Below are 25,165 nucleotides of genomic sequence, written 5' to 3'. Positions count from 1 at the left end.
CTGAAAGTTGAACTCTGCTTAAAACATTTTTCCAAGGTTTAAAATGTAAAGGGGTTAGAGCCTTTGTTAGAATACTGGCTGTGTACCATTTGAGGAGATCTGCCCTCATTGTTTGTCCTGGTGACCATTGAGAATGTGCTCAAATTGCACTGCAAAAAAATCGCATGCGATTTGAACAGGAATGAGGTGCAATTTCTGTTCAAACTGTATGCAGTTTCCTTCACCGCCTTTGTGAAGTCACTATGACAAGCCTGGGTTCACACAGAAGCGGTGTGTTAAACCACAAAACTTAAAAAAAACAAAAGGTTTGTTATATTTTTACTTATTGTAAATAGCCGTCTTCTGAACACACAATTCATATTCACAGATTTTTGCATTCTAGGAGGATTTTCTTCTTTGTAAGGGAAGAGACGACAAAGTCTGAGTGGACCCTCTTTACTTGAATACAAAAAACATATCAATAGATATTATTTGAAAATTGGGTGTTTACGTTGGATGTTTTGCATTCCCGTTCAAAAATATAGGGTTGCAAAACAAGCTTAAAGTGGTTCTAATACGGGTTTCCCCCGCATCCAATTAAAATGACTGACCGACTGTGAGCGGCTCTCATTTGAGAGCTGAGCGTACGTTCTAAAGAGGCAGACAAATACAGTAAGAAAAGATTTCACCAACCATATATTGCACAGTGATTGGTGGATGTGCATGTGTTACTTTTGGTGAAGGATAACATTTAGTGTCACTTTAAAGCAGGTCAGAAGGAGGTAAACTGCAGGTTAAATTGCACTTGTTGGTGAATTCTGAATGATCTCAGAAGTCCAACTGATGTCACTGACGCAAGCCTTAAGCATGTCACTACAGGTCCTGAATGTAATGGTGAAACTCGCTTGGAAAAAAAATTGTAGGCTACTTAAAATGACCTCTGGCTTGGCTATGTGTTCTCCTCCCTTTTTTTTTTTTTTTTTTTTTTTTTAAATGTGTAACCAGCCTTGGATATTTTCTTGAAAAAATGGTTGCATGAATACATGCATGGACTTTGTTGCCTGCAATGGCAAATAAGATTTACAATTAACTGCCTTCAATGACAAAGTCATGCATTTACGTTTTACGCTGTCCTTTTGTCATACAGCATTGTCTTATGTGGTGGTTTGTTACCTTTTTTCACACATTCATAATCTGCTGCTTTTTTGCTTATATTAGCCTTGTGAGCCTCCCTTATTCTCTCTCCTGTAGTAGTATGAAATGCATATTCTAGTTATAGATTCGCATTTGCCAAGTTCCCCATGGTCTGTCCTCGAGTACAACTAAATGCATTGAGCATTTCTTTTGCCATTTTTAGTTTTGTTGGATGAGTGTCTATATCTTTAAAATGTATCTGTAGTTGCATTTAAGGACTCTTCTTGGGGACCTTTTTGTACTAAATGTAGTTTTTTTCCATCCTCCCCAATTTCCCTTTTGTTTCCCTCCTCCTCTACCCTTTTGCTTTTTTCCTTGTCTGCCTCGTGCAAAGATTCTGCAAGTCCTAGCAAACGCACGTCAGTCAGCAGCTTCCAGTCTGCTATGGATAGTGATTCGGCCGCTTCCATCAGCCTCAATGTGGAGATGGACAACGTCAACTTCCACATCAAGAAGCACTCCAAGTACCCCCATGTACCCCCTCACCCTGCTGACCAGAAAGGTATTCAGTTAGTAATTAACAGGCACTTCAATTATAATTCTGAGTTTGCTCTGGTTCCTCATTTTGTATCATCTTTATGTAATCTAACACCCCCTTCGTTAATTCCAAACCATCACCAGCAGCTTTTTCATCAAGATCAGCTAAAGTCAGAATTCATTTACCTGCATCAATATTTTGTGGTAATATAGAGAAAGTGCTGTTTCACATGTACAGGTGATCCAGCCGTACAATGTGCACTCACCCCTCTGATATGGACAAGGAAGTCATTTTGGCTCAGGATCTGCAGTGTTTTTGGGCTGTTGTGTTGCTTTTAATGTTTGATCGCCTTCACACTGCTATGCTGCTGAGCGGGTATATCTGTGCGTATTGGTCACGATTATTCAGTTGCAGGTTTTTGGTTTGTCTGAAAGTACACCAAAAGTCCAGCATGCTGCATTTTCAGAAAACGGGCCAAAAACGAGTTTTCTGAAAAAGTCTATGGGACTGCGGCTGAAACGCCTGATAACAGCAGATACACCTACACTGCAGCCAAGCAGGACTTAAAGGTAAGTCAAGTGATACTGGAAATGATTTTGTGTGCATACTGTGTGGGGGGGATAAAGAAATGCATTCTTAAATTTTTAACCTATATTAAAAAAAAAAAAAAAAAAAAAATGCTTGTTTTTTGCATGGACAATCAAGTAAAGGTTTCATATTTTGTGCACTAAACTGAAAATATTTTGCTTGATTACTTAACTTCTAATCTGAATTATCCTTCATTACTCTTGAGTTAATTTCTACTACATACATTTTGTTTGCATCAGAGATTTATTTTCTGTGTAAGCTTGCACTAATGTGTTTTTTTTTTTCTGCTTCTCTTAAATACATGCACATTAAAGTGGTCATTTACATTTCAGGGGACAATGATAAATAAAGGAGTGATAGCATGACATTTTGGTACAGACATTGCTCTATGAGTGCTGTAATATAGAAATTGGCTGAAACATTTTGTAACGGTTCATCCTTACCATTGCATTATCTGGTATTATTTAATATCTTCCAAAGAGCAGAACTACATGGCACCACCAGAGCTAGTTATCAGTTTCACATAAGGCCCCTTCCTCACAGCACAGTGTACCTGCAGCTTACCTGCATTTTCTTATAGACTTCTATTAGATTGGGCGCTTTTTGTGGCTTTTCTGAAAGCATACCAAAAATGCAGCATGCAGGAATTTTGTTCACTTTCTGATAGTCTTCTTTCACACTGGTGCACTTTTTGCCACGCTTTTCTAGGGTGTCAAAAGAGCATGAAAACTATTCAGAAAAAAATCTTATGTAACTTTACACTGCAGGTGTGCTGCACTTTGAAAAGTCGTGCGGTCCCCCCCAATGCACAATGTGTATTGGGACTTAGTTGTTTTTCTCTCTCTCTCTCTCTCTCTGGCTGCTTTCACACTGGGGCATTTGCGGTAAAGCGGCGCTTTACCGTTGTTTTTGCAGAGGTTTTCGGCCGCTAGTGGGCGGAAGAGGGTTAAAAACCGCCTGTAAAATGCCGCTGTAGTGGCGGTTCAGTGAGTGAGTGAAAAACTTATATGGCGGAGCAGTGTATACACCACTCCTTCACCGCTCCAAAGATGCTGCTTACAGGAGTTTTTTTTAACATCTTGCCAGCCCATCGTCTCAGTGTGAAAGCACTCGGGCTTTCACACTGAGACTGCAGGGGAGCCGTTTTTCAGGCGCTATTTTTAGCCCAAAAGCACCTGGAAAAATACCCCAGTGTTAAAGGGGGTCGAACGGTAAAAAGATCTTAAGTTTGAAATGCACAAAGCATATATTTGTTGCATGAAAAATATTATTATATATTTTTTATTCTGTAGAAATGTAATGCCTGCTATTTGAGGGTTTGGCAAATAGGGCTCGTTATTGCTGATTCCAAGGCTTATTATTTATTTTTTCCCCTTTTCACTTAATTTTTCAGCCACTTTTCATAAATTGGTTATTAATTTGACTTAAGCCGGGTACATACGGGTCGAATAACGTCCAAAATTGTCCCGTACAGTAGAAACCATCTGACTTTCAGCCTGTGTATACAGCTGCCTGTCCAACAGAAGCCGATCTCATGACCAGCTTCTGTCGAACGAGCATTCCGCCTGCTGTGTTGAAGGAAAAAACTTGGTGTGTACCAGGCTTTAGCTGTCATGTGTTTTTTAATTCGCTATGAAAGGCATAGAGAGTTGCATTGGTGTTAACAAGCTCTAACGCCTTTGTGCTTTTCCAAAGCCCTAATGTCAAAGTAAAGGCCAAATGTCTAAGTGAAGATCGAATGGTTTCTTGCTACCATTTTTGGGGTTTCATGTTCGTAAAAGATACCTGTGAGCTCATGTTACCCTGTAAGTAGGGTTGTCCCGATACCGATACTAGTATCGGTATCGGGACCGATTCCGAGTATTTGCGGGAGTACTCGTACTCCCGCAAATACCCCTGATACCAGAATAGAATACTTCCCCGCCGCCGCTACGACGCATCCCGCCGCATCCCCGCTTGGTTAATACGGGCGGGGAACATTACAGCATTCATTTGAATAGCTGTAGTCTTTCCCGCCCCGCCGCATATAGACACTCCCCCTTGCTCGGGTGAACTGTCCAATCCGGAGCAAGGGGGAGTGTCTAAACGCAGCGCGAAGCGAATCATTACAGCTATTCAAAGCTGTAATGTTCCCCGCTGTGTAGTGTGTACAGCTTCTGTGTGCAACGGCGGACTAAGCAGGGGGCGTCAGGCCGACACCCCCCCTCCGTGACTAAAGCATGGCGCGGCCGCGGTGACAGCATGATTGATGGCACGGCATGGCAGACTAGGTAAAACACAGGCTGGGCTATTCAGGGGGGGGGGGGGGGTGTTTGCGAGCCGTACCCGAGTTATACCCGCCACCCGGGACCCGCCGCAATGATCCCCTTCTCCATGGCAGCGCAGCGCCGCGGCTCCTCTGATACTATCGGCTCAGCTGTGACTGTCTCTGTCTGACAGTCACACAGCCGAGTGTGAAGCTGCGGCGCTGCCTCCCACCTCCTCCTCCGTACAAGTGCTCTGCTCTGTGGGGCGCGCTGAGTCTGAAGACAAGGGGGTGTCAGTCACTCTGCACTATTGTAAGGGGGGGGGGTGTTCTGTATATGAGGGGATGTTCTGTATTGTGGGGGGAGGGTGTTCTGTATGGGGGGGGGGGGGTTCTGTATTGTGTGGGGGGGGTGTTAGTATAGGGGGGTTCTGTATATGAGGGGGGGTTCTGTATTGTGGGGGGGTGTTAGTATAGGGGGGGTTCTGTATATGAGGGGGGTGTTCTGTATAGGGGGGGTTCTGTATTGTGGGGGGGGTGTTCTGTATATGAGGGGGGGGGGGGTTCTGTATTGTGTTAGATGCCTCTGTCTGTGTGTCCCCCGCCGTGTACCGCTCCGGTCCCCGTCCATGATCTATTCCTGTACCCAGCAGTGCTGTGCATCAGTACCCCTCCATGCTCCGCTCGTGTCCCCCGCCGTGTTCTGCTAGTGTTTCCCCCGCCGTGCTCCGCATCGGTCCCCCTCCATGCTCTTCTCCGGTCCTCCGCTCCTCTCTGTGTACCGTTCTGGTCCCCGCCGTCCTCCACTCCCCTCTGTGTATCGCTCCGGTCCCCCGCCGTGCTCCCCCCCCCCCCTCTGTCCTCGATCTGTCAGGATGGAGAGCAGAGGAAGGAGCCCTTTTCTGAATGAACAGTCAGTGATCACTGACTGTCCATTCATAACTGAGCATCATAACTGTAACGATGTCTCAGTTTATGGATGTAGAGAAGCCGCTGTCTCCTTTACATTCATTTACAGCGCAGTTGAGCCTGCAGAGAAAGGGACTGGGGAATCTGTGTCCTTAGTCCCTTTCTCTGTCTCAAATAGGAGATATTAGGGGTCTGTTAAGACCCCCAATATCTCACCAAAGCCCCCCCAACAGAGCTGCTAAAAACAAAAAAAATAATTGTAAAAATAATAAAGTTAAATAAAAAAAAAAACTGACACCGCCCCCCCCCCCCCCCAAAGAAAGCATTGTGTGTGTGTGTGTGTGTGTGTGTGTGTGTGTATATATATATATATATATATATATATATATATATATATATATATATATATATATATATATATATATATATATATATATATATATATATATATATATATATATATTAGTAAAGAATATTAAAAAAAATGAATTGTAAAAAATAACTGACAGTCCAAGCGTCAGTACTGCATATTACTGCCACTGTCAAAATAAAACTTAAAAAAAAGTATCGGTATTCGGTATCGGCGAGTACTTGAAAAAAAGTATCGGTACTCGTACTCAGTCCTAAAAAAGTGGTATCGGGACAACCCTACCTGTAAGGTGGCCCCAGGTTCATCAATTGGCAGCCTCCAGTTGCCTGACTGCTGATTAGGTTCATCGTGAGTGTCCTGTGATATCAACCTGTGACACTTGATGTAATTATTAAAACGAGAATCAATTGTAACTAAGAACAGCCAAGTACATTCCTGTTTTTGATCTAGGAAAGCTAATTTCTGATTGGTTGAGTTTCACTTTTCATAACTCATTTAAATCATCTAGTATAGAAACTGCTGTTTTCTCCATCAATGTTCTTACCATGCACATTGATGTCATGCACCATATTTAGCAGCCAATAAGATGGTGTGAGGTGGAGGAAATGGCAGTTATTGACTCTAAAGATGAGGATTCATAATTGCCCAATAGAATGTCAGGGTTTTTGGAAACCCTCGGCATACGCAAGATAAATTGATTGGGCTAGGATACCTGAGTCTAGTTAGCAAAGTTTGGGATTGACTCGCATGTTCACTTTTTAAAACTGTATAAAGTCTGTGTGTGTTAGACATATTCTGTCTGATAGACCTGCAGAAAGATGAGAGGAGGAACGGCAAGGTGCAACATCGTGCTGTGTCAGTAAAATATTGAGACCCTTTCTGGCATATATTTCTAAGCAGAAGACAGACCAAACCTAGGAACCAGAGCTCCCTTTTCACATATACTGTATAGATGAACAGTGGGGAAACTGAAAATTGTGAAGCCTGATAGACTTTTCTTACGACCATTTGTTAAGGTGTCTTTTGTGTTTTTTCAAACCCCAATCACTGCTCAGTGAATTAATCGCCTGATCTGATGGCCAAATTGATAATGTTAACGTGCCAGTCAGAAAAATACCCTGTCATTAATGTAGAACTATAGGAAAAACTTTTTTGGATAGAGCAAGGGAGGGTTATAACCCCTGTTAGATTTTTGTTTTTGACCATTTGTGTCCCAGTGTGGAGATTTCACTTCCTGTTCCATAGCCAAAAAGGAAGTGGGGAAATCTATGCAAACTACTCCTTGGGGAGCCCCGGGCCCCCTAGATGATTGTACAGATTGGGAGATTTCCCCCTCTTCTGGTCACTGTGCTTTTAGTGACACACACACACACACACACACACACACACACAAATATTTAGTGTCTGGAATGGAAGACAGCAACTCACCACATCAGTGTGGGAACAAAAAAAGCTAAAAACAAAAGTGTCGCCAAGTTTGAGTCCAGATTCTCAAAACAGGATGTGCGACTCTCAACCAGTCAAAACAATCATTTGTTAGCAACATGAATTTAAACTTTAAAAAGATATAACACTTTTCACCCAGAGCAGTTTTTTTCGCACACTAATTTTAGAATTTTTCTTGAAAAGTTACTTCTTGAAACCCCAAAACAACTTTATATTTTCTGAAAGAGGCTCTGTAAAATTTTACTTTTTGCAGTTGCAATTTTTTTTTTTTTTATATTGCACATTATTTGTATAAGATCTGTATGCTGCATAAATATATATCTTAATCTTTCAGTCTACAGGACACAAGCAAAATATTCAGTCTGGTTTATAGACTCTCACCATCAGGTTATTGAACACTGGCAAAGCTTTTTTGCTAGGGTCTTGAGGTGATGGACCTCTTCTCCCTTGTAAAGAAATCCCTCTTGGCTTAGCCTTAACTAGTTTATTTTATCTTTGGATCCCTCAGTCAGCTGTTCAATCGTCTCCCTCACTGAATTCCAATACCAAAAAATAGAAGCACTGCATCCAGATCGTCACAACCTCAAAGTAGATGGCTCTTGCGAAGAGGCATTTTCAGATGTGTGGCTCATGAGCCTCTCTTGTAAGGAGCCGTTGGTCATTCTTCACAAAACAAGATGTTTTTTCCTAGGTGGTATAAGTCTTCCACCTCAGTGAAAACATTGGCCCAGATTCAAGTAGAATCGCGCAATATTTGCGTGGGCAAAGAGCAAATTTTTTTCTCTGCGCCCACGCAAATATTGCGCTTTGCCCGCGATTCACGGAGCAGTTGCTCCGTAAATTGCGCGGGCAATATGCTAAGCAGCCGGGCGCAAGGCTGCCTAATGTAAATGATCCCGCTGGGGGCGGGAATCATTTAAATTAGGCGCGCTCCCGCGCCGAGCGAACAGCGCATGCTCCGTCGGGAAACTTTCCCGACGTGCATTGCGGCAAATGACGTCGCAAGGACGTCATTTGCTTGTAAGTGAACGTGAATGGCGTCCAGCGCCATTCACGGTTCACTTACGTAAACGACGTGAAATTTGAACGTCGCGAGCGGGAGGCGCAGCTATACTTTAGCATTGGCTGCGCCTGCTATTAGCAGGAGCAACCTTATGCTAAAGGCGCCGTACGGAAACTCCGTACCTTGCGTACGCAGGGCCCGCGCAACTTTTGTGAATCGGTGGTAGTATGCAATTTGCATACTACACGCCGATCAGAAAGGCCGCGCCCCCTAGCGGCCAACGCAAGAATGCAGCCTGGGATGTGAAGGCATAAGGAGGCTTATGTTTGTCACATCCTAGGCTGCATTCGGTGTAACGAGGTTCCTGAATCAGGAGCACTCGTTACACCGGAGCAAGTAAGCACTTGCGCCGCGCAACTATGGTTGCGCGGGCGCAAGTGCTTCTTGAATCTGGGCCATTGTCCTTCTATCCTAATGCCCTGTTTGAAAGCTCTCAAAAAACATTTATCTGCATTGCCTGGACATGGTTTACTTCAAAGCAACAGCTTTGATCAGGAGGACAACTTTCCTATTTGTCCTGCCTTCAGGATCTTGGCAATCTGGCACCAGGCCTCTGTAGCTCAGTTTTGTGAGGCCAGCTATTCATAACTTTTTAAAAAAAAAGTTCTTCTAGGTGGACATCCAGTCTTTTGCAGATAAAACTTTATGCCCCCCCCCATCCCTAATTCTCTCAACCTCCCACCCCACTTGAGACCGGGCGCAAATTCTTGGCTCGGTTGTGCTGTGCTCCGTTCACAATTAATTCACAGCGATCAAGAACCATCGGCTACTTTAACGGCTGATGCCTTGTAATTCTCAATGGACTGCCAAGGCACTGATAAGCGCTTAGTCATTCAAGTATTGTAAGTATGGGCTAAAAGTTGCAGGGCTTGTCTGCAGGATCCTGGGATTGCACCCCTGATCCACCTAACACGGGTGCAATACTTTGCAGGCTCCTGTGTGGGGAAAAAAATATGTGCACATCTTTTTTCCTGCAAATGTTTGTGCATTTCTGTTTTTTCTCAAAAGATGAACTTGGCTTTTAAGATCAGATGAACTTTGCCTTGCATTGGAGTACAGTTCCTGCCACCTCCCTTTTGGTTCCTTGATTACTTTGCATTGCTTGCTACAAAACTCAGGACTTGCACAGGATAGGGTAGGCTTATAAGGGAGGTGCCCAGGGGGCATGTCCTCGAAAGCTTTGCAAGTGTCCAGTCACCTGAAGGTACAAGACTGTAACCCAGGGTCCTACACTGTAGTCCAGGACATGGAATTTACAGCCAAGTCAAAGTTTCTCTGTTCAGAAAAAAACAAACAATTTGTGCACACAAACTCAAATTCCCAACTGTCTGGTAAAACACCTTCACATGTATATTGCATTATCGGTGTGAATTCATTTTAGATGGATATATCTCTCCTTCTGCAAGCTATATTCGTTACATTTACCTTCCATGTTAGCGCAGATATATATCTGTTTGGTGAAATAAAAAAAGATGGGATTATGTTTGATCAAATGGATAACAAACACGTCTGTGACATGGGGGGGGGGGGGGGGGGGGACAAAACAAGTAAAAAAAAATGCCCCAAATTGTCTATAGGTAGCTTCTACGTATCAGTTTTTAGAGTTAACCAGGAATGATGGCTCTAGAATTGTCACTCTCTTTGTGACACTTACAGCGATGCCTAACGAGCATTTAAATGCACGTGGGCGCCCTACTCACGCTTTTTCATTCAAGTGTCTATGAAGGTTGATGGGAATGCTATTAGGATTTCATTGATTTATTTTTTATTAATTACAGGTACTTCTATAGCGCTAGCAATTTATGCAGCACTTTACATATGTATTGTACATCCACATCAGTTCCTGCCCTTATGGAGCTTACAATCTCTAAGGTCCCTAACTCCCATTTATACTTACACATACTAGGACAAATTTAGACCTGAGCCCATATAGAGCAGGAGTGATTTCTGCTGCCTTGGAGCTTATTCGAAAATGAATGGACTTCAGTAACGCAATGTATTTCAGCACACAAAGCTCATTGCAGCATGTGCCTTATTGCAGCGAACGATCGTGTGAGCAGACCCTGAAACACGTTTATTAAAAAAAAAAAATCGAGTCGTCAGGTTTATTTATGGGTTATTGGCAGTCAAAAATTTAAGAAAATGTAAGCGTTAAAATCAAAACTCTGTTTAGTTTTATGGAACAGCTCCAGGTTCTGCTTAAGCTTTCATAAAAAATACAATTTTCTTCCAGTTTTATTTTTAATTTTTTCTAATATATAAAAAAATTCCAGACATGATTGCCATGGTAAAGCCATACAAATAGAACCAAACCACTGTGGCCCTGGAAGCTAGAGTACAGTGCGTCTCTTTAGTGAACAGTGCGGTGACATGCACATTCTGTTTGTGGTAGGCGAGAAGTAATTTGAGGCATCTGTTTTATGCGGTCTGAGTAATACAGGGTGTGCTCTGCACATCACATAGAGGGAAACTGTAGAGTAATTTTTATTTTGTTCTGTCGTCATTCTTCTCTTTTTAGAGTTTCTTCAGTCTGAAGATGGAGGCCAGCAGATCATTTCAATTAGTGATGCTTTCATCAAAGGTAACTCAAAAACACTTAGGAATTGCTTCTTTCTTAACTATTCTTTTTGTTTAATAACCTGTCCTGATTTTTTGCAGCCATTTGACCATGAGCACTAACTACAAATTTAAAGCTAGACTAGAACATGTTCATTTTAATTATTTTGTGATGTTGTGACAAACTGTAATTTGCTTCTTGCAAAATAACGTGGCTTTTAATTTTTTTAACCTACTTGAACCATGACCCTGAAAATTAGTGTTACTAAACCCAGGAGCCTGCATTCATGATATTTGGTCTCCCATAGTACACAGAACATTTTATATGCTATTATTCTATTAAAAATAAACTACTAAATTCCTTTTCTTATCAGCAGTATAAAGCAGTCTTTGACTTTTTATTTATTTATTTTTTATTTAAACCACAAAAGGCATGTCCAGCTTATTATATCAACAATTTGTAACCAATTACACTTATATTACTTAAATTGGAACAGCAGAAGTCAGAAGGTCAATGTACAGTTGATATAGAGATAATCTATGTGGTGTATCATCCAAGGGACAGACCACTTGCAGTAGGTCCTGGTACTGCCTATACCATTTTTTCTATTTTCAAAATGTCAAGAGAAAGCAAAGAAGAAAAGTTAAATGAAAGAAGAGAGGAGTGTGGTGGAAGTCCTGGGTCGGAGTTGGATGTCTGTAAATTATGCAGCCATTCATGTCATAGCTGCCCATTAATCATGGTCCAAGAAAGGCTAGACCACCTTCAGAGATGATAAACGGATTCCACAATCTCCACAGCTCAGAGTATTTTTTGTTTGTTGCGCTGAGAGTGTGAGATCTTCCCGTCTTGTGACTTTTATCAGTGCCCGACTGAGCACTGGTTAAAGCTTGTAGGAGGAGTTTTCATTCTCCTCTGACTGTCCTATAAGGCTGCATGACTCCTGACCCTATGTCTGAACAGTGCTAATCACATGCGCTCTACCAAAAAAAAACTCTAGCAATTCACAAAGCATGTGCAGTGTGCCCCCAAGGCTTTGTACTGTCAGATGTTTTGGACTGTGGTAGAAGGGGAGGATCAGAGAGGACAGTCTTTTTACACAATGTGCAGGATTAACCCCTTCGGTTTCGCATGCTTTACTGCATATACAGACTGATTTTACTGTTTAGTAACACTTTGACACTATTTTAGTCGATTAAAATGGTGTCAAACAATTCAGATGACTAAAATACAACTAAAATGCGATTTTTTTTTTTTTTTTTTTTTTATTTATTTTTTTTTTTTTTTTTTAAGTCAAGACTATGAGTAATACAAAATCAAAATTTGTTGTCAAAATTACCCTGCATGGATGTTTTTTATTGGCTATAATACATTGGTGTCTGTAATTTATATAGTCTAGCTGTGCCTTTTGTGAATGGAGGGAGCCCTCTAGGAAGTAGTAACCTGTATGTGCCAATCGTAGGCATCAAGCCATTCATCCGCCTGCATCTGCATGTATACAAGGGTGTGTATACGTGCGGCTGTGGGACTGGGAATGCCTTAGTCTAAATTGGCACACTACAGGTGATCGCTTCCTGGCGGGCTCTCTTACATGAGTTTGGGCTAGGATCTTAACACACCCAAGCTCATTTTTAGTTGGGAGCATCTCTCCAGTAAGTAATGGTAGTCTGTGAATCTTGTTCATTTTAGAGGAAGGCAGAGAACTAATACCAAGTGAATTGCCCTATAACTGCACACCAAAAAAAAAAAATTGAATTGGCTTTGTTTAGACTGATTATTTTTGCAGTACAATAAGAAATAAGAGCATAACAATGTAGAGGTTCAGAAGATTACTGTATTTTTTTTTTTTTTTTTTTTTTTAGCTTTCGGTTAGCTAATTTTAAAAGCAAAAAAAAAAAAACAGACCCCACAGAGTTCCTGATTTTGCCCTTATTGTGCATTGAAAAATGTTGAAGTTTCTAAAGCTGGCCACGTATAATTAAAGCTTATTGATTATTTTTTTTACCCCAGATTTGTTTTTTCAAATGGTTTCTAATGATATTTCTGTCTTTGACTGTACTAGTGTTGATGGCCAACCTGCGGATCGTTAAATGGCAGTGCCGAGTTATAAGTGAATCCAATCATCCATGAGCTGCAAAGAAAGTGTAGTAAAAATGTCATATTATTGTTAGGCTGGTTTCACACGGGCGTTCTCCGTATCTGCCTTTTTAGCAGAGGATCTCACCGCTGAACAGGCGCATAACAGGTCCATGTCCATTCCGCTATGCAGAGCAGACACAGCCCAGCTGTTCTCTATGGGGCTGTCAGATGGAAATGAACCACCTGTCTGTCTCCATCCCACTGTCATCTGATCAGCTGTTTTTGGTGGACCGGATCGGATGCCGGCAAACGTCTGTTCGCTGACATCTGCTGTTCCCTAGAGCTATGGATGGTCTGATAAGATCCGCCTGAAACTCACAGGTGGACCTGATTGTACAGCCTGTGTAAAACCAGTCTGAGGCTGGGTTCACACTGGTCCGACAAACACTACAACATTAGGAGCTCATGTCGCATGACGTATGAAAAATCAATGTTTTCCTATGAGAGCCGTCTTAACTGGTCCGACACAAGTCGGTCCGACTTTGAAAAAAGTTCCTGCACTGCTTTGGTCCGACTTTGATCCTACTTCAGCCCATTGAATATTATTGAAGTCGGATCAAAGTAGGATACTTGTGCCAACCATCCAACTTATGACATCCGACATTGTGATTACATCAGAAGTAAAAGGAATTTATCTGACACTGGGATTGTTTTGATTGGTCAAAAAACAAGTCAGACTATCGCAAAGTCGGATCAAAGTAGTATCCTGTTCATTGAAGTCGGATGAATGTAGGACTGATGTCGCAGAGCAAAGTAGAATGAAAGTTGTATGCCTGTCGTGTCGTATCAGTATGAACCTAGCCTAATACAGCAAACTGCAGCCACAGCACATAGAGCTCCTCACATGTTAACTAGGGCCTCTCACTCATCCCTAATCAGATTAAAATTTTCCAAATAGGTTGGTGATTTTATTTTAGTATTGGCATTTTGCTAAATCAACCTTTCTATATGAGAGGGGAAGCAGGGAGCCTGCATTGGGTACGTTTGGAAATGTATCTCCTGCATCACAACAGGTAAATAAGGGGACTTCATCAGTCAGCAGGTTTCTGAATAAGGGGAGACAATGTACTTTGCATTACTAAACTTGGATATAAAAGTGAGGTACCGAGCATGAAGATTGAGCCACCTGTATCCATTTCAAAGCTTACATTTTAATGCTTCCTACAGTATATCTCTTCTTTTATGCTCCAAGTTCCTTCTAATGTGTCAAAATTGTATTACTTGGGCTATTTCCCTATAGAGTCTCTATTCAATCGACGAGTAGAAGAGAAATCTAAAGATCTGCCCTTTACGCCTTTGGGGTGGCACCATAACACCCTGGATCAACTAAGAGAAGAAAATGGTGAAAAACAGGCAATGGAGAGACTACTGTAAGAATTTTGTCATTGTGATGTTTTAAAAACCTGATGTGGGAAGCTTCTGTTTCTGACTGGCTACTTTCTGAAATACAAAGTGTGGTGCTAAAAAAACAATTGTACAATAATCCATACGAGTAAAATACACAAAAGAAAAAAGGCCCAATTTTTATATATAATTTTATTATATAATTGTGAAAGAGGATTATACACTGAGTAGATTGATACCCAACGTGTCATGCTTCAAAATAGCGCCCGCTCATGGAATGGCGACAAACGTTGGCACTTTAAAATCTCCATAGACCACGTTTAAAAATTTCTACAGGTTACCAGTTTTGAGTTAAAGGAGGTCTAGTGCTAGAATTATTCTAACGATCGTGGCGATACCTCACGTGTGGTTTAAACACAGTTTTCATATGTGGGTGCGCAAGCTTGGAGGGACGGGGCACTTTAAAAAAAATATATATATTTTTACACTGCCCTAGAAGAAAAAAAAGTTAGATCACTTTTTTTCCTATTACAAGGAATCCTTTGTAATAGAAAAAAAAGCATGACAGAAACTCTTTAATGTGAGATCTGGGGTCAAGAAGATCTCAGATGTCATATTTACACTTAAAAGGCCACAGAGCAGAAGTGATGTTTTCACGTCTCTCCCATCCTCCAACGGCATAGTCGAGTGGGGGCCATCATTCCCTCACTCGACCTGCCTATCAGGGGATAGAATTGAATCATCTTTGCAGAGACTGGCGGATCCGAACGGGACACGGCTGGTGGGGGGTGTCCCGCCCGCCGCCAATAACTTTTTAGCTTATAGCAGACCGCCTGCTATTGAAAAAAATACTGGGGGATATGGCAGCTTTATGATGCCATAACAATATTTAATGTCAAAGAACTGGCGCATATTGACGGCGGGCGGTCCGGAAGTGGTTAAAGGGGGGGTGCCCGCAAAATGCATGAACTGCATGCAAAAAGGCATCAAATTGCAGGTTTAAAAATACAAAACGTGCTGGAAAACGCATTAAGAGCAAATGTGAAAAAAAAGAGGGGGGAAATGCACTGGAAACGCAACACACACACACACGCACACACACACACACACGCATACACGCATCCAGAAGTGTGTACTTTTTGCTGCACTCAAATGAATTATTGCACATGTTTTATAATGCCACACTTTGAGGGAGATTTTACTAAAACTGGATCGTGCAAAATCTGGCAAAGCTCTGCATAGAAACCAGTTGTCTTCCAGGTTTTATTCCATGAATTTGAATATCGTACCTCGCTATTAACCGCTAAATTGAAACTGCTACACACACAACAACTTGACAAAACATTGTGTAATAATGAAAAAAGTGCTGCGCTGTAAATTGTAATACAAAATTACTTCTACTAACAACATAAATCAATGTCACAATATATGGATTCACTAACATGCATCAATATAACATTTCCACATACATGTAATGCAAATGGGGGGGAAACGATAAACTCATTTGGACTTTCTTGTTTAATGACAAATCTACTTATGAACTTTTGAGTTGGCGTTTTCCACCTATTTTCATTACATGTATGTCGAAATGTTTTATTGATGCATGTGAGTGAATCCATATAGTGTGACATATTCATTTGTTATTGGTAGAAGGCTCGGTTTCCACTAGTGCGACTTGGGACTGTAAAGATGCATGACCAGTCGTTCCACATGATTTCCAATGAGTACCGTTCACATCTGTGCGACTTCAAAGTAGTCCCTGCACTACTTTCTCTCTCTTTGATGCGACTTGAGGTCCATAGACCTCCAAGAATACACAGGCATTCTTTCCAGTCGCATGAAAGTCATGGCAAATTGCACGACTTTCAGGTCACAATAGTGGAAACCTAGCCTAAGTCACTTTGTATTACAATATACAGCGCAGCATTTTTTTTTCTTTGTTCAAGGTTTTATTGTGAAAGCTTAACTGAACAAGCTGGGCTTAGAAGCTAATTGGCCTGAGTGCTCCAGTTTTAGTAAATCTCCTCTTTGTATTTTATTTGTATAGCCTGTATCATGATATAGTGTAGGCTCAGGCTGCTTTGCTACATTTCTAGGACCTAGGCAAGGATTACTGTATATATTTTTATAAATTAGATACTTTCTGAAATACTGTATTTATTGGCATATAACACTCACTTTTTTACCCTGAAAATAGAGGGTAAACAGTGCCTGCGTGTTATACAAAGTTTTATAAAAAAAAAAAATCCTTAAACTTCCCTCTTAAAGTTAGGGTGTGTTATACGACGATAAATACGGTACTTTTTTTCATGGCTGCTGGGTTTCTGGATCACTGACCAACCCACAGGTGTTGCCCTCAAGTGTTTTTGACTACACTCTTGTTTCACTAACCGCATATTTTTTCTAGTGTCACAACAACTATTGCAGGTGTATAGTGCAAATAAGCAGAAATAAGTGCAAAATCCACAATGCAGTGTGCAAAATATGCAAAAAATAATAAACTTCTTGTGCAAAGTGTAAATAACCCATGTAAACAAACTACGATCAGAGCAAATGCCAACTGTAATAATGATATATACAGTCCAAACAAGTGCAAATGCAATTGGGTTGTGAACAGGCAACAGTAGATCAATCTATTTCTCTGTGCAATTAAAGCATTCCAGTGTGCAGGTGGTACAAAGTGCTGGAGACATATGGATCGCGTCTTTGTGCAACAATACACTTAAAGGAACACTAAAGGTTCGTTTTTTATTAGATCAATTGATTGCTGTAAGCTAGAGCATTTAAATATCACTTACCTCGTTTTTCCTTTTGACCTCCAAAATACAGTAATCCAGGTTTGAAAATGCCATTTCCTGTCTCTCCTCTTCTTGCTTTCCACCAGCACCTGAGCCGTTTTGCATGGTGGAAAGCAGAATGTGCTCACCCCCTCCCTATGACTACAGCCCTGCATGAAGATGCTCTCTTATCCCTCACAGGCATGGAGGCTAAGCCTAATGGGAACTGTAGTTCCTATTAGGCCGTGATGTAGCAAGAATGAATGCGCACTGCAAACCAGGAAGTCAGTGAGAATAATGATTCAGGAGTGACGGAGGTGAATAAATCAGCTCGATTTCAACAGGTATCAAACTAGTTATAATGCAAAACATTACTTTTTACTTTATCAGCTACTGTTAGACTTTAATTTAAGAGGAAAATATTTTTGTCTTTACAACCCCTTTAAGTGTAGGTGGCCTCTTATCTTGCGGTAATGAGACAACCACATATAAAGTAAGCCTGGAGTTACAGTTCTTCCCTTAGGCTCCTGGACCAATAGGTTTTTATACTTGGTCTTTGTCTCTCAGTAGCGGCAAGGAGAGTGCAAATGAGAAGGGGGGATTCCAGTGCAGTACGTTTTTTAAAACCATTCGTAATTTTATTCGTAAAACAGTTTATCTGCCTTTTCGTCGGGACTGAAAGGCACTCCAATTGACATTAGCAGATGAGCTTGCTGGTCGTAGGAGATAAGTACATTGTTTGTTTTATGCGAGTACCCTTAACCGCCTCCTGCACATTTACGTCGGCAGAATGGCACGGCTGGGCACAGGCACGTACCTGTACGTCCCCTTTAAGTGCCCAGCCATGGGTCGCGGGCGCGCGCCCGTAAACCGGTCCGACGCTGCGGAACCCGCTGACCTGATCGCCGCCGGTGTCCCGCAATCGGTCACAGGAGCTGAAGAACGGGGAGAGGTGTGTGTGTGTGTAAACACACCTTCCCCGTTCTTCACAGTGGCAATGTCACTGATCGTCTGTTCCCTGATATAGGGAAAGGCGATCAGTGATGTCATGCGTCCAGCCCCGCCCCCTACAGTTAGAATCACATATGAGGTCACCCATAACCCCTACAGCGCCCCCTAGTGGTTAACTCCTAAACTGCAATTGTCATTTTCACAGTAAACAATGCATTTTTATAGCAATTTTTGCTGTGAAAATGACAATGGTCCCAAAAATGTGTCAACATTGTCCGATGTGTCTGCCATAATGCCGCAGTCACAAAAAAAATCGCTGATCACCGCCATTAGTAGTAAAAAAATAAAATATTAATAAAAATGTCAAAACTATCCCCTATTTTGTAAACGCTATACATTTTTGCGCAAACGAATCGTTAAACGCTTATTGCGATTTTTATTTTTTACCAAAAATATGTACAAGAATACGTATCGGCCTAAACTGAGAAAAAAAGTTTTTTAGATCTTTTTTTGTGGGCATTTATTATAGCAAAAAGTAAAAAAAGAATTATATATATATATATATATATATATATATATATATATATATATATATATATATATATATATATATATATATTTTTTTTTTTTAAATTGTCGCTCTATTTTTGTTTATAGCGCAAAAAAAACAGAGGTGATCAAATACCACCAAAAGAAAGCTCTATTTGTGGGAAAAAAAGGACGGCAATTTTGTTTGGGAGCCACATCGCACGACCGCGCAATTGTCAGTTAAAGCGACGCAGTGTCGAATCGCAAAAACTGGCCAGGTCCTTTACCTGCGTAATAGTCTGGGTCTTAAGTGGTTAAACTGTTTTATGAATACATTTTTTTTTTTTTTTTTTTTTTTTTTTTAAACGTACTGCACTATCTGGAATCCCCCTTCTTATTTGCACTCTCCTTGCTACTGAGATACAAAGACCAAGTACCGTATATACTCGAGTATAAGCCCACCCGAATATAAGCGAGGCACCTAATTTTACCACAAAAAAAGGGAAAACGTATTGACTCGAGTATAAGCCTAGGGCAGTGATGGCGAACCTTGGCATCCCAGATGTTTTGGAACTACATTTCCCATGATGCTCATGCACTTTGCAGTGTACTAGAGAATCATGGGAAATGTAGTTCCAAAACATCTGGGGTGCCAAGGTTCGCCATCACTGGCCTAGGGTGTCCATCTGCATGCCTCACTGTATCATGACTAGACTTGCGTTTAACATGGGAGTATATAGAAGGGATGCCCGGAACCCAAACAGCAGACTTTGCACACTTGTAGCCACAGTTCTCCTCCAAGGTCCAGGGGCCGGCCGTAACCAGGTCCCCCAAGTTACCAGAGAAATTGCCATTTAACATGGGAGTCTATGGAAGGGGTGCCTGACTTTGAAAAATCGGTGCTCTCTGGCCATGGGTCCCCTGGACAACAAACTTTGCACACTTGTAGAGGAAGAGTTGGGTCCAGGGGACCTATGGCCGGCCGGTACCAGGTCCCCAAAGTCCGGGAGATTAGGCATAAAAAGTTGACTCAAGTATAAGCCTTTAATTGCACAGAGAAACTGTTGCCTGTTCACAACCTGAGTGCATTTGCACTTTTGGACTTGTCATTATTACAGTTGGCATTTGCTCTGATCGTAGTTTGTTTACACAGATTATTTGCACTTTGCACAAGAAGTTTAGTAATTTTTGCATATTTTGCACCCTGCATTGTGGATTTTGCACTTATTTTTGCTTATTTGCACAGTTTATTTGCTAAAGTTGCACTTTACTTGGTATGGTTGCACCCAGTGCACACTTATAATATTTATACACGTTGCACTTTTATATTCTCTTAATTATCGTTTTTTAGTTCATATTTATTAGATTAGCATATATGCACGTCTATATATGAGCTTTTATGTTGGCAGCCCACTCTTAAACTTATTTTGTATTCTAGCCTATTGGCACTGTATCCATTGGGAATGGCGCAGCAACAACCCCTAATTTATCATATTGTTTATGGGTATGGTCTGACCCTTCTTTCAGTACTTGCAGCAGTTCCACTTTTTAGCTCTCTGTTCACACTTGCTGGCGCAGAAATAATTTTTACTATATTGCAGGTGGATAGTTTGGTTAAGGGAAAGGCAAAAAGTACTTTTTAGTAGTGGTTAACATGGGCAGCCTACTTTTATCTCATAATATATCTATTTTTAAATGAGTCTGCCACTTCTAAGCCTCTCTCACTATTCCAGTAGCCATCACCATGAACTTGCATTTAGTATGCCTATTGAGGAATTTAGAGACTTGCTGACACGTGTGACCTCTGGATGCTTCCTTAGATGTGTTATGCATTTTTTGCTGCAGCTAGGAGTTTGCAAAGCATTCTGTGTAATCATCCCATGTCTCAAAGGTGCAGTGGCTCAAGCTTGGTAATATCAGCCTTCCCTAGTAATGAAATTGTGATGTAGACAATAAATTAAGTTGTGTTTCATGTTCCGTAGGTCTGCCAATCACAGCCACATGATGTCCCTATTACAGCAGCTTCTATATAATGAATCACTTGCTCTTTCCTGGCGTGACATCATAGTGCCACTGGTTTGTCAAGTGGTTCAGACTGTCCGACCTGATGTCAAGAATGACGATGACATGGATATCCGCCAATATGTCCACATCAAAAAAGTTAGTGTTTATACATTTTATATATAAAAAAGCCTTGAGGGAAAGTGTAAATACTATATTTTAAATTAAATAAAAATTTTAAATATTTTTGGTTTACGTTTTTTGTTCTTGATATTATACTGGATAAAGTGCCATCCTGGGAATTTCATAGCCTTTTAGTATTTGTTTAGCTTTAACGCTATTTTTTAAAGTGAGGGTGTCTGGATTTATATCAACTGGTATGGTTACATATAGTAACCAGTTAGATTTCTTCTTTACTCCTAAAGTGAGTGTTATGAATAGTCGCTGCTCCTATTTTTTTTTTTTTTTTCCTTTTCAGTGCAATATAAGAGCATCTGGCTGCTGCGAGCATAACAAAATCTTTTTGGTGTAGCTGTGTTATGTGCTGAGACTCTACTGCACCTGAAAAGCTAGTAATTTATGGCTGATGGTCAGCAAGTCTCATACGCCCACACTTGAACTACCACCACTGTGCCTTAAGGAAAAACACCTGACTAACCTGCTGCCACTTTAATGATGTAGAAATGTGATTGTATTTTTTTACCTCTATCCAAACTCAATAGTGAACAAAAATAAGTGGCGCTAAATTACACTCATGTGTATGGAACTCCAATAAAGTGCAAAGATAAACCTAAAAATAAAGACCACTTCATACGCGGTACAATTTAAAGTATCGCTATTAATAATATCAGTGTAACGATATCACCCTGTGACAGGTGAAATACTACATTCAATAAAAAGTTCATAAGCATAATGAAATTAATTCGAAAAAGAGTTGATCCAGTGTAAACTTTTCTGATCTTCCACGACACCGCTTGACAAAAATCGCTTTAAACCACACAGATAGGGTTAGCTGATCTCCGTTATCCAGCCGCAAGCATGTAAAAAGGATCTCTTCACATGTGAATAAAAAGTGCTCCAAATAGTGTAATATTGTAAAACTAGCCTAATAAAACGCTATGTGAAAAACTTCAACCATTACACTGACATCACATCACTACAAAGCCAGCAAATAAAATCACAGCAAACGGCTCTTGGAGAAAACGTCTGTAGTAGTATATAGTGTGGTCACGGCGGACCTGAGGTGTACGCCTTAGGTATCACTCTAACCCGCTCCTCTAGCGCGAATCGTTATTCTCTGATCTGGTGTCCAGTGTGAAATGCTTACAGATGGTTGCCGTTTAGCCACACCACTGACATGTTTCGTCATTCAGACTTATTCATGGGTATGGCCAAACGGCACGACAACTCATCCTATTATACCCCCCATGTGAAACACTGGCGGAGATTATTCTATGGCGCACACGCTCACCTCATGTCTCCGTGTCCACAGTATTCCAAACACCACGTCGGTACAAAGTGGAACATAGATCTAGTAATTACTGAAGATTTGCAAGTGTAAAAAAATGGTGTGCTAAGTTTTGGTTTAAAGCGCAAAACATTTGCTTTGTGACTTGAGGAAAAAAAATATGCATTTTCGGGCAAATATATTAAGACGATTTGTAGTATGTTGGATGGATAGTCCACACCACCTTCATGGATGGTAGGTAGAAGTGTGGAAATTCTGGAAGCAATGGGTCTTCAGGTATTCGCAAGAGTTCCCACCCATGTGTAATGACCGGTTTTAAACCATCTATATTAGCCATCTTTGTGCATGAGCTGGGGAAACCCACATGTACGCAGATGTGTTGCAGGAGTTAATGAGACCCAAAGCCCTGTGGCCCTTTCTGTACACATGCAGACATCAGGGGGAACACAAATGTCATTCTTGTATAGGCGAGAGATATGGAAGTGCTGCTTTGTGGTGTAGAATTTTTTTTTCTTAAAATTGACATTCATTTGTGACTGAGGAGGCAGGGCCCCAATATGATACTTTTGGGGTGAGGGTCAGTTTTAATGCAGCTCTGTAATCATGTAAGATGTGAATGAGCTGAATATGCACTACAAGGAGCCAATCCGTTCATGTGCTGAAGAAGAGCATGCTGGTAGGAGGAGGACGAAAAAAAGTGATGCGCTCACCATTGTTCTACTTTTCTTTTTGCTGTTCAGTGAAAGGATGGGCCAGGCACAGATCAACCTGGGCTCAGAGGAATGGAGTTAAGTTAAGCTAGCCATGTAGACAGGGAACATCAATAGGCCGAGAGAAAACACTGCAGAGAATCTTTGGATTGAAGCTAAATATTGCAGCAAAAAAGCTTTTGTTTTTTATTTTATTTTTTAATGGACTATATTTATCGATCTAGTTTTTGACTAGAGCTCTGCTTTTAATGAGGGGGGGGGGGGGGGTTTATTATTCTTGAAACTTATCTCTCCACAGACTGCATTTACCACAGTGAGCGTAAAATGTGTGCTTTAATTAGAAAAACTTTGGTGGAATAGAAAATGAACACCAGCCCTAGAGACAGATTTGTCTTTTGTATGTATTCATAATGTAGTAAACCTCCTAGTCCTTCATAGATTAAATAACACCAGTGCATTTTATTGTGCTGTATATACATCCAATTTCAAATTATATTGCTTGTTGCTAAATTATTTGTGATTTATATTGCTGTGTATATTGTTTTGCTTGTAGATTCCAGGGGGAAAGAAGTCCGATTCCGTGGTGGTAAATGGATTTGTTTGCACCAAAAATATTGCACATAAAAAGGTAATAAGATTATTTTTTTTGTTGGTAACATAATTCTGCACTAGAACATAACTAGTGCTGACTGTTGTGTTTTTGTTATAGATGAATGCCTGTATTAAAAGTCCAAAAATCTTACTTCTGAAATGCTCCATTGAATATTTATATAGAGAAGAAACAAAATTTACCTGCATCGATCCAATTGTTGTTCAGGTTAGTTGCAACTTTTTTTTCTTGCATTTCCTAGTTTGTAAATGTTGTTCCTATGGTCGTTCACACCTCCTATAGGTCTAAAGTTTTAGACATTAAAGGAGTTTAAAGGTTTTGTTTTTTATTTTCTAAATGGGTTCCTTTTTAAGCTTGTGCATTGTTGGTTCACCAACCTTTTCCTTAGATTTCCCTTCTAAATGTTTTTTTTTTTTTCTTTTGTCTGAATTTCTCACTTCCTGTTTCTCCTCAGTAAGCTTGCACCCATCATCCGAGCCGTTCTGGCTGGGGGTTAGTGAGCGTGCTCACCCCCTCCCTTGGGACTATATCCCTGCGCGTGTGAAGCATCAAAAAGGATGCAAATCACAGGGAGCTCATGTTATTCATGGTGTCCATAAGCCACCGTTTAAACTGAATCCGACTTTGAAAATGTGTGACTTCATTTGAAGTCGCATGATTTCAAAGCCGTAGGTCAGTGCGACTTGGCTGACATCTGTGCGACTTTATGCACGGATGTCTATGCAAGTCACACCTGAAATACCAAAATATAGTACAGGAATCTTTTTCAGATTGGTGCTCCACTGCAAAGTCGGAGTCGCACCGATTTTTGAACTGTTCCATTGCTGAAAATGCGATTTGGACCTATCAAATCGAATGACAAGTTTCACTGGTGCTAAATGAGTAGCAATCCCTTACCAATAGCTGTAATAATATCCATATTTGCACTATACTCCAGTGATTCTAGATGTGCACCTGGCTGGGTGTAAAGGAACGGTTTGCATGGCTCCATCCACTTTCCTGGAATCAGGACTAATATTATGTTTGCAATATGTAATGCAATGAAACATGTGAATACTTTTTGTTCTAACAAGTTTTACTGTGCTACGTTTTGATTTTGGTTGGAGGACTTTCTGAAGCCTTTAGTCCCTTCTCACCATAACCTGTATGGTTCTTCTGTCTCACCATATATACTTTAAGATACTTTGTTGTGAAGTTTTAAAAGCATCTATAGCTAGACAAACTAGACAGAACTTTACTGAGATTTAATTGAGCCAGTTCTAAACAAGGGATCATTATTTTGAGTAGAAAGTGCTGTGTTCTCCGCACACTAATGTACAGTGGTGGGTGATTCTTCAGTAAGATAGTATATGTTTTTTTTTTGGTCTGTTTTTTTTTTAGTCTGGTTTCAGCCTCTAATTATGTGTTCACCTGGAACTTTGCCATTTTCTCAGATGACTGCACCAGATTTATTCTTTGTTTTTTGTTCTGTTTAAGGGATTTTGTGTGTAGTATAAAATAACGATTTTTGTTTGATCTCTAGGAAAGGGAATTTTTGAAGAATTACGTCCAGAGAATTGTTGATGTTCGACCAACTCTGGTTCTGGTGGAGAAGACTGTATCTAGAATAGCACAAGATATGCTCTTAGAACATGGCATAACCTTGGTCATTAATGTTAAACCGGTATGTAGACACAAGCTGACATTTAATAATATGTATTGTCTTTTTGGTCTTAATGTGTTACACTGCTACTAAAATAATTAGGACATGTAGATTAAACCTAATAAGGAAATTAAATGAATTTTATTTAAAAAATTCTAATAAGTCT

The 25,165-nt window shown here is 40.7% G+C and overlaps 1 protein-coding gene across 3 annotated transcripts in view; it reads left to right on the top strand.

Annotated features, from left to right (window-relative positions):
• Positions 1–25,165, top strand: part of LOC120943775 (1-phosphatidylinositol 3-phosphate 5-kinase-like) — a 139,020-nt gene that overhangs the window by 64,944 nt on the left and 48,911 nt on the right. For 2 of the 3 annotated variants that reach the window (XM_040357321.1, XM_040357319.1), the window contains exons 12-18: positions 1,508–1,675; positions 10,791–10,853; positions 14,209–14,338; positions 20,551–20,728; positions 23,301–23,375; positions 23,457–23,564; positions 24,880–25,020. In XM_040357321.1, coding sequence (XP_040213255.1) covers positions 1,508–1,675; positions 10,791–10,853; positions 14,209–14,338; positions 20,551–20,728; positions 23,301–23,375; positions 23,457–23,564; positions 24,880–25,020 — 863 coding nt within the window. The remainder of the gene's footprint in view (positions 1–1,507; positions 1,676–10,790; positions 10,854–14,208; positions 14,339–20,550; positions 20,729–23,300; positions 23,376–23,456; positions 23,565–24,879; positions 25,021–25,165) is intronic. The other variant, XM_040357320.1, reaches the window with a different exon arrangement.

This window comes from Rana temporaria, chromosome 6 (assembly GCF_905171775.1).
Source record: "Rana temporaria chromosome 6, aRanTem1.1, whole genome shotgun sequence".
NCBI lineage: Eukaryota > Metazoa > Chordata > Amphibia > Anura > Ranidae > Rana > Rana temporaria.
The sequence above is the reverse complement of the archived record's forward strand: the minus strand, read 5'-3'. Positions and strand labels throughout refer to the sequence as shown.